We start from the raw sequence: 12,140 nt of genomic DNA on the forward strand, positions 1-12,140 counted from the left end.
GACAGTGATGGGTTCCGCGGGCCAGGTGGAATTATGTGGAGGGGTGGCTGACAACGAGTCGGTCCTGCGCCTGACCGTACTTAAGGGCGCAGAAGCCAAGAGTCTTGCCTGGAAGCCTGGATGAGCTATACGTGGGCTATACGTGTACAGTAGTAGACCGGGAAGCACGAGGCAGCTACCAACCCAACCGACTAATATTCGTAGTCGTGGTACTTGGAATTGGGCTGAACAGGGGATGGCCGCCCTGGAGGGGTAAATGGAGGCTTGCTGACGTTGGAAAGGTGCCCGCGTATTGGGTCCCGTCCGAGTACAGCCACCTCAACGAGCCACTAGAGCCACAGATGCCGTCTTTTTCTGGTCGGGCGAGACGGGACTTGCAAGGCGCGGCGAAACCGTTGCAGGGCTCCAGTTGATTGCCGCGATCCCGACGGCTGGGCTGTGTGGCTGGGACGAGGCGATATAATGTTGGAGGTTGGAGTGAAGGTGGCCCTAGCAAGGGACGCGACGATGGTGGCTGGAGGTCGGAACGCAATGGATACTGCGCAATCTGTAATAAACGCCGACGGCCAGACGTTGAGTTGCAAGGGTCAGAGTGGAAGACGTCGTCGAACTTGGTGGAATTGTGGACGAGGAAGTTGCGTAGTTGAATACGAAAAAAAAGGAAGGAGGCCACTCTTTACGAGCAAGTCCACTCCCGTCGCCTTCTTGTGAGGTATGCTCGCTTCCGCACTATGACGTTGTGCCAACCTCATGGCAGCGTCGCTTGATGGATCCCGAACCTTTCTGCGACCATTTCTGTTAGAGGAAGGCAATTTGAGTTCACCGTGCCTGCGTTGATGACACCTTAATGGGACGGGTATTCAGCCTAGACTACCGAGCATCTTGTCTAATCCTCTTGGGGGTGGGCAGCTCAATCAAGGCCAAGTGGCGATATCCTATTGTTTCACTGTATCGATATCTCGCATTGAATTCCCGTCTCGAGATCACGTATATCTTGACTGGTATTTGTGGGAGTGGCTTGCGTCTTTTCTCCAGTCAATAAGTTTCACAACTGGCTCAGTGGTGCTGGCGTCCGTGTGGTTCGGGGTCAGTGCAAGATGCTCCATTGTTCGGGTTGTTAAGAAAGTCGTCGATGAATACGGGAGATAGAGAGAGCAACACCTGGTCATCCCCTCAAACGCCAAGTCATCTACTATGAATGGGTTTTACCACGGCTAATAAACCATGAACTCCAGGCTCACCTTCACTTCACCATTTCGAGGCCGGCTCCATGGATCATCACTGCTACCCTGAAGCTGATCATCAACAAGACCTGGAGATTTTCGAGGAACGGACCAACGCCTAGCTGTGTATGGATTGGGGTCACCTTGGTCACGTTCGTTAATGTGTTTCCATTAATAATTGCCAGGTTCACTCGTTTTTTGGGTTGCGAGCTTGTTTACCCAACCGAGGTCCGCTATAAACCGACATCCATGGATCCATCATCATCGACCCAACTCTTAGCCAGGAACAACCCAGCCATCCATGTGGATGGGTTGTTCGTCGGGTACCTACCTTTAGAGTACGGATGTCCCAATTTGAGATGCACGCTTGTGCTGACATTGACTGCGAGTGGGAATTATTGACACGTAGAGTGGAATTGCAAATCTCACGAAAGATCTAACCGGCCATATCCATCCATTCGTGAGATTGCCCTGGCGTTTTGGAGGCTCATTGGCCAAACCACCACTTACACAATGGATCATCACGCCCAGCGACCCGGCCGTGAAAGGTCTCTCCCAGCCATTGACACGCACCGAGTCTTGAACAATGGTTCCTCGTCTCAACCCTGTCTCATCCACGCGACCTGCCCCTGACGCCGTCGTCGAGCCAAGCAGCCAAGGCCTTCGAGACGCTTCAACTGGTGGATGGACTAATCCGTGGCTAGGCCCAGTTCGGATGGCCTAGAAGGGAACCTTAGGGGACCAGTGGAGCACTCTTTGAGTGAAGAACTCCACTGTGGCTTAGAGGAATCGCTTCTGAAAGCCAGGGGCCTCTCTGGGCGATAGGGGGGTCGCAGGGGGTTTTGGTGATGTTCCATTCCTGATTTCCCTGCCAGCCTGCCCAGCCAATTCTGCTGGAGCACTCATTCCCCTTTTCTGGCCTGCCCGGAAGGAAGGCCCTGACAAGTGCGTGCACCGGACGCCCTGGCGAGGCAAGTGCACCCGCACCCGCACCCGCACCCGCTGTACCGCTTGGACCTGAATCGCACACAGCAGCGCGACGGGACGCTATCCTCATGCAATAGCCTCCCCGTCGTCTCCTTGAGTTTTCCATCCCTCCTCCTTCTTTTCCTTCTCATGATTCGCCTTCTGGGTCTCGTCTAGGTCGTCTCGTGAGCGGCTGAATCCGCATCTTCTTTCCGTCTCTCCTTCGCCTGGCTTTCCGTTAATCATTGCTTTATTCGTTGCTTCATCGCTTTGATCCTTGATTCCCTGTGTCTTTCCGTTCTCGACGACGACCCCGTTCCGGCCTCCGGTCTCCGTCTCCATCTTCCGCCCGCCGAATCTTGTCCTTCGCGAGCATCGGGGAACTCGTCCCCGCGATCGACTCGACACGGTTACACCCTGACTATAATCGTCCTGGCATCGTGCTTTCCTGAGGGACTGCCCGAGACCACATCTGCTTAGACCCCGCCATCATGTCAGGCATGCTGAGCAAGCGCCAGCAGGCGCGGAACGAGAAGGCCCTCCAGGAGCTCGTCCACAATGTTCCGGGCAACAACATGTGCGCCGACTGTCACGCGCGCAATCCAGGTATGCCTCAAATATGCCTCGATGTCTGCCCGGGACACCGTGCTCGAAATGTGGATGGTCTCGCTAACATGATCTGTTGTATTCAGCTTGGGCATCATGGAGTGTAAGATTCTCGAACGGCATGGCGCTGCATGCTGTACCCTCCGCGACGAACACCGAGCTAATGCGAACACCAGTTGGGCGTTTTCCTGTGTATGAGATGTGCCGCGATCCATCGAAAGTTGGGCACGCATATCTCCAAGGTCAAGTCTCTAAGTATGGATAGCTGGAGCAACGAACAAGTCGACGTGAGCAGCCGGACTACCCAAGTATCTAATCACGAGCCATCGATTTACTTACACACACCTACAGAATATGCGAAAGGTTGGAAATACTACGTCGAACAATATTTACAACCCAGAACACCGCAAGCCACCCGTCCCCGTCGACGTCGATGAAGCCGACTCGGCCATGGAGCGATTCATCCGCCAGAAGTATATGAACAACACCGTAACTGGGGCTGGAAAGCCCAAATCGCCTAGTCTAGGCGAGGGCGTGCCTCCTCCTCTACCTCCCAAGAATTCGACAAAGTTTGGCTTTCGATCAGCCTCGTCCATTTTCCCTTTGTCGTCCAAGTCGAAGAAGGAGGCCAGGTCGATCGCGGCCATTCAGGATGTGCGAAGCCCGTCCCCAAGGCTAACAAACAAGCCGTCCAAGGTCTTCGGCGCGACGCTGGACCTCGACCAGCCTGATGATATGGAACAGAAGCTGACAAGGCTTCGCGACATGGGCTTTCACGACACCAAAAGGAACGCGCTGGTGTTGAAGGGCGTCAATGGTAACATAGAGCGAGCGATCGAGACCCTTGTGCGCCTGGGCGAGGGTGGTGGTCGACCCTCTCCTCTTCCTACACCCTCGCCGCGAGAACAGACTCTGCGCACTTCGAGGTCTCTGACGCCTCTGACGCCAACCTCTGGAGGACTGGGACTTGGTGCTGGATTGAGTGTTCCAACTCGTTCAGCCACAGACCGACCAACCACGCCTTCGAGTGCTTCGACGAACCCGTTCGACAACCTGGGCCCGGCTCAACCTCAGACAGCGCAGTCCACAGGCAGTCTCCAGAACAGGAATGTGTTTGGCCAGACGAACCCCTTCGGTGCCCCGGCCGCTCAGCAACAGACCGACCCTTTCAGCCAGGCCTTCCAGAATATGTCGCTTTCTCCTCAGCAACCTCTATTCCCCCACCACACAGGAGGGCCTGCGCCACAGCCAACTCAGCAACCCGCGGTTTACCAGCAGGCGATAGCTCCTTCAGCTCCCACGACACCGAATGGCTTCGTATCGGCGGGATTTAATAACAACATGGCATATCCTCAGACAATACAAGCCCAGCCTACTGGGTATAATCCATTCTTTGCGAATGCCACAAACCCCATCCAGCAGCAACCGCAACAGGTTCCCAATTCGATCATTTCGGTCAATACAAACCAGGGCCAAGCAGGATACAATCCCTTTGCGCGCTCCCCGACTCGCATCGCATCACCAAGCCTTGGGCAGATTCCTGAACAGACGCAGACCTCGTTCCAGAGCCCATCTGTCTTCCAGGGCTCTGCTGTATATCAGAGTCCAGCGCCCATGAACCCTCCCGAAACGGCGACAAACCCTTTCTTTGCGAATGCTACCCAGCCGGCTGCGCAGATGGGCCAACAGGCGTATGTTCAGCAGAATGTGATTCAGCAAACCCAGCCACAGCCCCAGATGCAAGCAGGCAATAATCCGTTTGGTCAACCACAGCTTGGCCAACAGCTCTATAGCCAGCAACCACAGGTGCCACAGCAACAACAGCAACAGTTTTATCAACCTCAAAGACCTGATAAAGCCTCGATCATGGCGCTCTTCAACAACTATCCTCAGATGACTCCCCAACAGTCAGCTCCCGAGCCTGTACAGCCGCTGAATCCTATGACACAGCCGATGCAGTCATCTCAACCACCAACTATTCCCGAGCACCAGCCAATGCAAACGCCTGTGGCACCTATGCAACAGAACCGCAGCGTTTCCCAGCCGCTCTCACCGAGCACGAACCCCTTTATGAGCGCCGCTCCCGCAGCCGCAGTTCACACCAACACGACGACTACGTCAGATCCTTTTGCTGCAAGGAGCCGTGAGAGCATGAACCTTGGGCTGGATCTTGCATGGACGAACGGTCGACACAGCCCTGATGCTTTTGCTAGCCTCAGCGCACGACATGCATGAATGCACGATAAGAAAACATGGATGGATGGATGGATGCGTTGGAATATAAGATGTCTAGGATAGTACATATGTGACGTGGAAGATGTGGGATACATTGTATGATAGTAATACTAATGTCGGTCTACGGCTGAGCAATATGGTTATAGACGTGAACACAGGATAGAGAAGCTGACTGATGGACCATGATATGATGGGCATGGCATCACGCAAATATTGAGGGTTCCCGTTGAAGAGAGGGATAAAGATGATGCTTTTGTCTTGGCTTGGTCAACGAGTGCAGTTGGGAAGCTCCATGCATGGTGTTCTCACGTGAGGTCGGGATAAGCCAGGTTTGGATATTCGGGTTGCTGATCTGCAACTCTGGCTGCATCTTTCGAGCAGGATAAACGCTGCCAAAAACATGGATATGGATGCTTTGGTGATAGTCTGGGCCGGAAACCTTCCCTAGCTTCCCCCGGGAGGAAGAGGACGCATCAAAACGCGGGGTTGGGCGGCGAAGAGTGTGACAGCCCACCAATCAACTTACACGACCGGGGCTAGTCTTGGCGGGCGGAGGAGGGCCGAGACTGACATTTTTAGCACCGAGAAAGAAGGAGATTGGGATGAATCATAGTGATCATGAAGTTGTTGTCAATTGCCACGGAAGTGGAGGGTCAATTTGAAAAAGAGGAGAATGCGGATGGGATTGAGTCATATCAGATTTTTCTTCCTCCTTGTGATCATGCAAATTGGAGACCCTTTCCTGGGCGATGATGCCATAATGGTGGAGGTTGTGGAGGGTCGTGATGATTTGTGTGGCACTTGATTGCGACATGGTCTTGGGTAAGCGCCCACTTGCAGGATGCGCAATGCAGACACCAATTCTAGACCCTTCGCAAGACAACGGTGGCACAGGATTGTGCGGCTGAGACAAGCGTTGCTTCCCATCCTCTGGTGTCTGTTTCCTAGTGGTTGGCTAATGTTGCGGCTGCATCCGGCAGACGACAGGAATCAACCATGGCGTGTCTTCCCTTCTGAGTCTCTGTTATCATGAATGTTGTGCTGACTGCGCTGTACTGTGTGTCGGACTTTTACAACCGTTAGTCAGGCCATGGATATCCGGAAGGATTGGATTGGTCATTGGTTGCATTGAACCGTCTGCAGAAAGCGGTGATCGACAGCCGGAGGCCAGTCGACTTGGACATGTGCTGTGTGGAGGCGTTCGCGTTAGTGTTGCGTAGGGGTTGGACAGAAAAGACAAGATTGAGCAGGGCTGATAAGCTAAACGAGTGTCCGAATTATTTTTGCCAGAAGCCTCCTTAGCCTTGCTGCTACAGTGGCAAAGGCCCCGCCACAAAGGTCAAAAATCCAGCCCAGAGCCTCAGGCGAGGACCCACCCAGAGCCAGTTGCCCGCAGCACACACCCGGGTCCTCTCTCTCCTGCCCCGAGCACCCCGAGGTTCAAATTCCCCCCGTCCCTTCCTTTGTTCCACCGTCACATCCATCCTCCGTCCCAGAACTCACCGCTGCCCAAAACCCAACTCTTCCACCGTCTAGCAACGACCGAGACATTCCTGTCCAGTTGCCATTCATCGCAAACGTCTCTACGAGAACCAACCGCCGAATTCAAATATTTCAACACCTCCTGCACCCCCAACCACTTCTGAGTTTTTGACAAATCTGCACGAGTCACACAACACCACCAAGCTCTCTTCTGCCGATTCATACCCTCAATCCACGTCAACCATCACCACTCAGTCCGACACCCGTACAACATCATCAACAATGGCGCCAATGAAAACCCAAAATTTGAATTACAGTAGTAATTACGGCGAGGCCGTTGCCCAGAAGGTCAATGTCCTTGCCTCTTGCTACATCGTCGACTCTGTCGCCAACCTTAAGGGCCTCCACTACTGCACTACCGGGGTTGCAGGTACGCTCTCCCCTCCTTTCGTTCAAACCATCACACGTCGCTGACTCTTCACAGGGGCCGAGTGGTATTCCTGAGGTCCCTTCCTCAGGCCTACCCTCCCCTCGGACAAGTCCCCCCCTCGCCGCACTAACCTCGTCTAACGAGCTCGCCCTTCTGCCCAAGAGCAAGAAGCGCGAGATCCCAGGCCGGCGCCTGGCCCGACGAGGGGGGGCAGCACTCTCGATCAGGGAAGAATGTGAGAGATTCTTCTGCGAGTCCATGAAGACGACTTTCCACGGTGAGAGGAATTCGTCGATGAATGGCTCCGGCCTGTCTGGTGCTTATTTGCAAACGCCGCCGCCCGATGACCGGCTTCCCGAACACTTCAAGCAGCTCTCCGACGACAAGCTGCCCGGCTACGACATTACTGCCTGGTTGGAGATGTGGGACTATGCCGGCGGTGCGAGCTTCCGTGCCTTTGTCGCTGACGACGGAGAGGAAAAGACCCTCTTTGTCTTCTTCGACATCCAAGGCGTTCTTGGCCGAGATCTGAAAAAGGCGTATGTGTTTCTGTTTCCCCCATATTTATGATTTATGCTGACTTGAAACCTAGTCTCATGGCCCTTATCGAACTGGCTGACGGTCCTCTGGACTGCTCCCACATTGTCACTTGCATTGATAGGCGCATCCCTGTGGATGAGGCGCGGTCTCTGTCCAAGAGTCTTCAGTGGGTTGGCTTCGACATGATTACCCTTGATCACTGGGCTCATGACCTCGACGTCACGAGCAAGAGGTGGATGTTGATGGGTATGGAGCTGTAGGTGTCATTTTTACTTCAACGGAGTTGGTGGAGTGGAAGGATGCCTTTTCCTACGTCTCTCTTATGTCGTTCTAGTTCGTTGGTGTTTACCAAAATTTGATCTGGAGGCTCTCTCGGCGGTTTGCTCTGCTATTCTCGGAGACGTCTGGTAGCATTCGGGCGTTGAGTTGCAGAAAATCACAATATCCCCAGGGCTTTTGGCGCATCTCTCTTTGTTGATGCTATGGATTCCAAGGTGTTGGAGCGTATGGATGTACCTGTACCCAGCCTTTGTCTCTTGCTTTATTGGCTTTTAGTATGACAATTCTATGTAGCACATTCCTGTGACTAGGAACAAATGAAATCAATCTATCGCACTCTGTAGCATGGTCTATAACTTTTGTTGCATTTGGTCTATCCGATAGCCATCTAGAAACCCTCCTCAAACTGTCTCACCTTGAGTCCCTGCTCTTGTAGATAATCCTTGACCTGCTTGACTGTGTACTCGCCACGGTGAAACATGCCGGCGCCGAGGGCGGCGTCAGTCGTGGTCTTCTCAAATACCTCCTTGAAGTGGCCTGGGTTTCCGGCGCCGCTCGAGGCGATGACGGGAATCTTGATGGAGGCCTTGACCTGGTTGATGAGCTCGAGGTCGAAGCCACTGTTGGTGCCGTCCTTGTCGATGCAGTTGAGGAGGATCTCGCCGGCACCCATGGCCTCAACGGCTTGGACAAGCTCGACAACGTCCATGTCACGGGTCTCACGGCCGCCCTTGATAGTACAGGCGTACCAACAGTACTCCTCGCCCTTGGGGCCAGGGAAGTTCGTCTTGATGATGTTGTGACGAGTGGCATCGGGCTTGGGGACATAGACGCGCTTGGGATCGATGGAGACGACGACAGCCTGGATGCCGTAGGCACGCGAGATCTGCTCAATGGCAGTGTTGCCAAAGAGCTTGCGTCCGAGGGAGTAGTATTCCTCAGCAGCGAGGACAGCATCAGAGCCGATCGAGACCTTGTCGGCGCCAGACTTGAAGTACATGGTGGCGATCTCGAGGGCCGACACTTTTGTCCCATCCGTATCCACGGTGTCGCGAATGCCACCGCCGATGGTGAGTGGCACAAAGACGGTGCGAGACGTCTGGCGGAGGATCTCGAGCATGGGAAGGTCGGCAATGGGGCAGTCTCGGAAGGAAGTGATGTTGAGGAAGGTCACCTCGTCGGCACCAGCTTCATAGTAGCGCTTGGCCATCTCAACGGGCTTGCCGAGGTTGCGTACGCTGCGGTCGTCGCTCTTCTCGCGAACGTCGTACTGGTCGCCCTTGGTGACAACAAGATCGCCCTGGTCATTTGTGCGAACATCAAGACAGGCAATGACTCGTCGTGTGAGACTGTCCTTGAACTCGACCGGTGCACTAGCAACAGCTTCGTCAACAACGGTGCCAAGATTCTTCAGACCTTCGCCAGTGAGAAAGGCGCGAATAGTCTTTAGACCGGCAACTCCAGACTTCTCCGGGTGAAATTGTGTTGCGTAGACGTTGCCTTTGGCAATGGCGCCTACGAAAGTCTCGGTGCCATAGGTACCAGTTGCTACCGTCCAGCCTTGGGACTCGAGCTCGCCCGGTTTGTAGGGACACTTGTACGAGTGGACATAGTAGTACTTGGAGTCGGGCTGGAGGTCGTACATGGCCTTTCCTCCAGTAAAGGCGTTGTTCCACCCAATATGCGGGACTGACTTGGTCGAGTCATCGAAACGGTCCAGAGCCGCGGGGATGACTCCCAGGCCGGGCACATCCGGGTTCTCGATTGAGCCCTCGAAGAGAGCCTGAAGACCAACACAGACACCGAAGAAGGGCTTGCCCTCCGCAATGTGTTTCCGGATGGGCTCGAGGTATCCGGCCTGGGAGAGCTGTGAGAGACAGTGGCCGAAGTGGCCGACACCGGGGAGGATGAGTTTCTAGAAGACGACGATGCGTCAGTCATGATGAACAAAGAGACGGAAGGAAACTGGCCGAACCTCTGCCTTGGGGACTTCCTCTGGCGATCTGATCCATTCAACTTCGTAGCCCGACTTTTCAATGGCGTTCACCAGGCTCCTGACGTTGCCGGCGACATAGTCCAACAGGTGAACAGTGGGCATCTTGCCCGAGATATTATGAGCAGAAGGGGAGAGATGCGTGAGGAGGGGTGGGGATGAGAGATCAAGCCGTAGCAGGAGAGAGGAAAGTCAAACAAGAAAGAGCGGAGAGAAGGACAATTAAGTTTTGAGGCTCTAGACGCCCAGTCTGAGTCAAAAAGGAGGTATCTTGAAAATGTCAAGATGTGACTAAGTCTGAGTCCAATGAGGCTTGTCGAGATGCGACAGGACTCGAAATTCAAACTGCGATAGCGGGGCAGTCGCGCGCTGGACAGAGTTGCCCCGCCTAATCCCTGCAGCCGCAGTCGCAGCCATTGACTTTTCTTTCCAGTTGCAAGTGCCACCCGTGACCGACTTCCAGCTTGCGCGACCTTGAATCGTCTGTTCTCCAATTGGCAAGTACCTAGCTATCCGAAAGTTCCGCGATTCGACAACCTCCAACCTTTTTTCCAACTCTCTATCCGCCTCCACTGTCACAAAGGCTTCGTTTGCCGAGGCTACCCAACGGGGGAGTTCCCTCCTTGGTGTCATCCTTCGATGCCCTGAACTCATCTTGAGCTCCTCCAAGCTTTAGCGTCACTCTCTTTCTTCTGCCGGCAGTATGGCTTCATCGCTGGACGAGACAACGTTGGCCGACACGCCGGCTGTCCTCACTATTCAAGATCAGCTGGAACGAGACGAGCAAGAAGAATGGGAATACGAGTATTCCACTACTGAGACCGAGGTGCGCATACACTCCAGCCCACCAATATCTGTCTGGCGTTGACGTTCTCTAGACCTACTACCTGACGCTCGAGCTTTCATATCCCGAATTCAAAGACAGACAATCCAGGGCACCTCACCATAGCCGGGGAGGGTACTACAAGAACTGGCTAGACCATAACCCTAGCCAGATGAAGGGCATCGGTGGCCGGGATAATCAAGCGGACAACGACGATGATAACGACAACGAGCCGCTACCAGAGCCCGAGGCCGACGACGACGAACCCGAGATCGACCCCGAGCTCAACAATGACAACAACGATGACAACGACAACGACAAGGGCAAGGGCGTGGATGCGCGAGACGCAAGGGAGGAGGACGGCGACAAGAACCAGGACGATACAGAAGATATCCAAATACTGGAGCTTCACTCTCAAAACCCCGTCATAGCATACAAAGGCCGCGTTTTCGAGGGACAATGGGCCGAAATTATCGGCACAGAAGCCATTTTTGCGGCACGCGACAACGAAAACCCATTGCCTGCTCTACGCCGCCTGGATGGAAATATCGACTTTCTTGGCGCCTGCGCATCTAGAATTACTACGACCGAAAACTTGGTGAAGCCAAAGATTTCTAGGGAAGACCCTTTGGCGGCTATTCGAGAGGAGTGGAACATTCGAATCCCAGTCGGCAAGGATAGATCAGGAGAACGAGCTCAGCAGACGCGATTCTTGGAGAATTTGATTGCGCTCAAGAAACAAAAGGGCGAAACAGACCAGGTCACAGTATGGGCAAAGGATGGCGAGGGCAAGGATTTCAAGGACAACAGAGACCCTGATTACAAGCCTCGGCGAAGGAGGAGGATGTTCAACGAAGACGGGGAGGAAGTTATCCCAAAGCGCGAGCGCCGACGCGGAACGGGACGAAAAATTGGGCGACCAAGGGGCCGTGGTCGCGGACGCAGAGCAACATCTACCGCAGCACCAACATCAACGAGGGGAGATCTCGGCAGCTCCGCACAAGAAGGGGCTCTATCGACGCCAACGCCCAGCCGATGGAACGATCTTTTTGAGAGGGAGGATGACGGTATGGACGATGACGAGGACAATGACAACCCAAGTGAGACGGACGACGACGACGACGGTGACATGTCAATGGCAGATTAGGCGGGCAAGATGCGACCAATGCCGAGATCTCAAAGTGATACCCGATCATCGATTTAGAACAACTCGTGATTGAGTTGGGGGCTTCTTGAAAGCCATGGTTGAGCAGCGGAAGCGGAGATACGGACATGGTTTTCTCTACCGGCGCATGATTATGATACCCGTGGCGCAACATGCGCCTACAATGGATATGGATGAAATCGTCATTGTGACTTGTGCGTGCTGACTTGGTTGTGATTTGACTGTTAGATTTCGTATTGGATGTGTACTGGACTTCCGCGGGCTGGACTATTGCGGCACACAGCAGGGCGATGCAATACGGCGGCGCGAATGGCAACGGATCATGAGAAAGCCGCGTGGCACTTGCGGTGAAGCGGTAAGGCTTCTCTTGAAACCCACGCGTTGCGCGACGATGCCAC

At 54.2% G+C, this 12,140-nt stretch overlaps 4 protein-coding genes across 4 annotated transcripts; 3 read left to right on the forward strand and 1 right to left on the reverse strand.

Moving 5' to 3' along the window:
- Positions 1 to 2,680: 2,680 nt before the first annotated feature.
- Positions 2,681 to 5,030, forward strand: NCS57_00752600 (uncharacterized protein; the record flags this gene model as incomplete). Its single annotated transcript, XM_053057372.1, has 4 exons — positions 2,681 to 2,795; positions 2,882 to 2,898; positions 2,972 to 3,082; positions 3,147 to 5,030. 4 exons carry the CDS (start codon positions 2,681 to 2,683, stop codon positions 5,028 to 5,030), a joined length of 2,127 nt encoding a protein of 708 aa, XP_052913567.1.
- Positions 5,031 to 6,794: 1,764 nt separating this feature from the next.
- NCS57_00752700 (Ornithine decarboxylase antizyme) lies at positions 6,795 to 7,742 on the forward strand (the record flags this gene model as incomplete). Its single annotated transcript, XM_053057373.1, has 3 exons — positions 6,795 to 6,935; positions 6,997 to 7,481; positions 7,535 to 7,742. The coding sequence occupies 3 exons, from the start codon at positions 6,795 to 6,797 to the stop codon at positions 7,740 to 7,742; spliced, it is 834 nt and encodes a 277-aa protein (XP_052913568.1).
- Positions 7,743 to 8,149: 407 nt separating this feature from the next.
- On the reverse strand, positions 8,150 to 9,859 carry NCS57_00752800 (Imidazole glycerol phosphate synthase hisHF; the record flags this gene model as incomplete). The annotated part of the gene is made up of 2 exons (XM_053057374.1): positions 8,150 to 9,676; positions 9,737 to 9,859. 2 exons carry the CDS (start codon positions 9,857 to 9,859, stop codon positions 8,150 to 8,152), a joined length of 1,650 nt encoding a protein of 549 aa, XP_052913569.1.
- Positions 9,860 to 10,457: 598 nt separating this feature from the next.
- On the forward strand, positions 10,458 to 11,724 carry NCS57_00752900 (TFIIIC-sub6 domain-containing protein; the record flags this gene model as incomplete). Its single annotated transcript, XM_053057375.1, has 2 exons — positions 10,458 to 10,580; positions 10,633 to 11,724. The coding sequence occupies 2 exons, from the start codon at positions 10,458 to 10,460 to the stop codon at positions 11,722 to 11,724; spliced, it is 1,215 nt and encodes a 404-aa protein (XP_052913570.1).
- Between the last annotated feature and the right edge of the window lie 416 nt (positions 11,725 to 12,140).

This window comes from Fusarium keratoplasticum, chromosome 5, assembly GCF_025433545.1.
Source record: "Fusarium keratoplasticum isolate Fu6.1 chromosome 5, whole genome shotgun sequence".
NCBI lineage: Eukaryota > Fungi > Ascomycota > Sordariomycetes > Hypocreales > Nectriaceae > Fusarium > Fusarium keratoplasticum.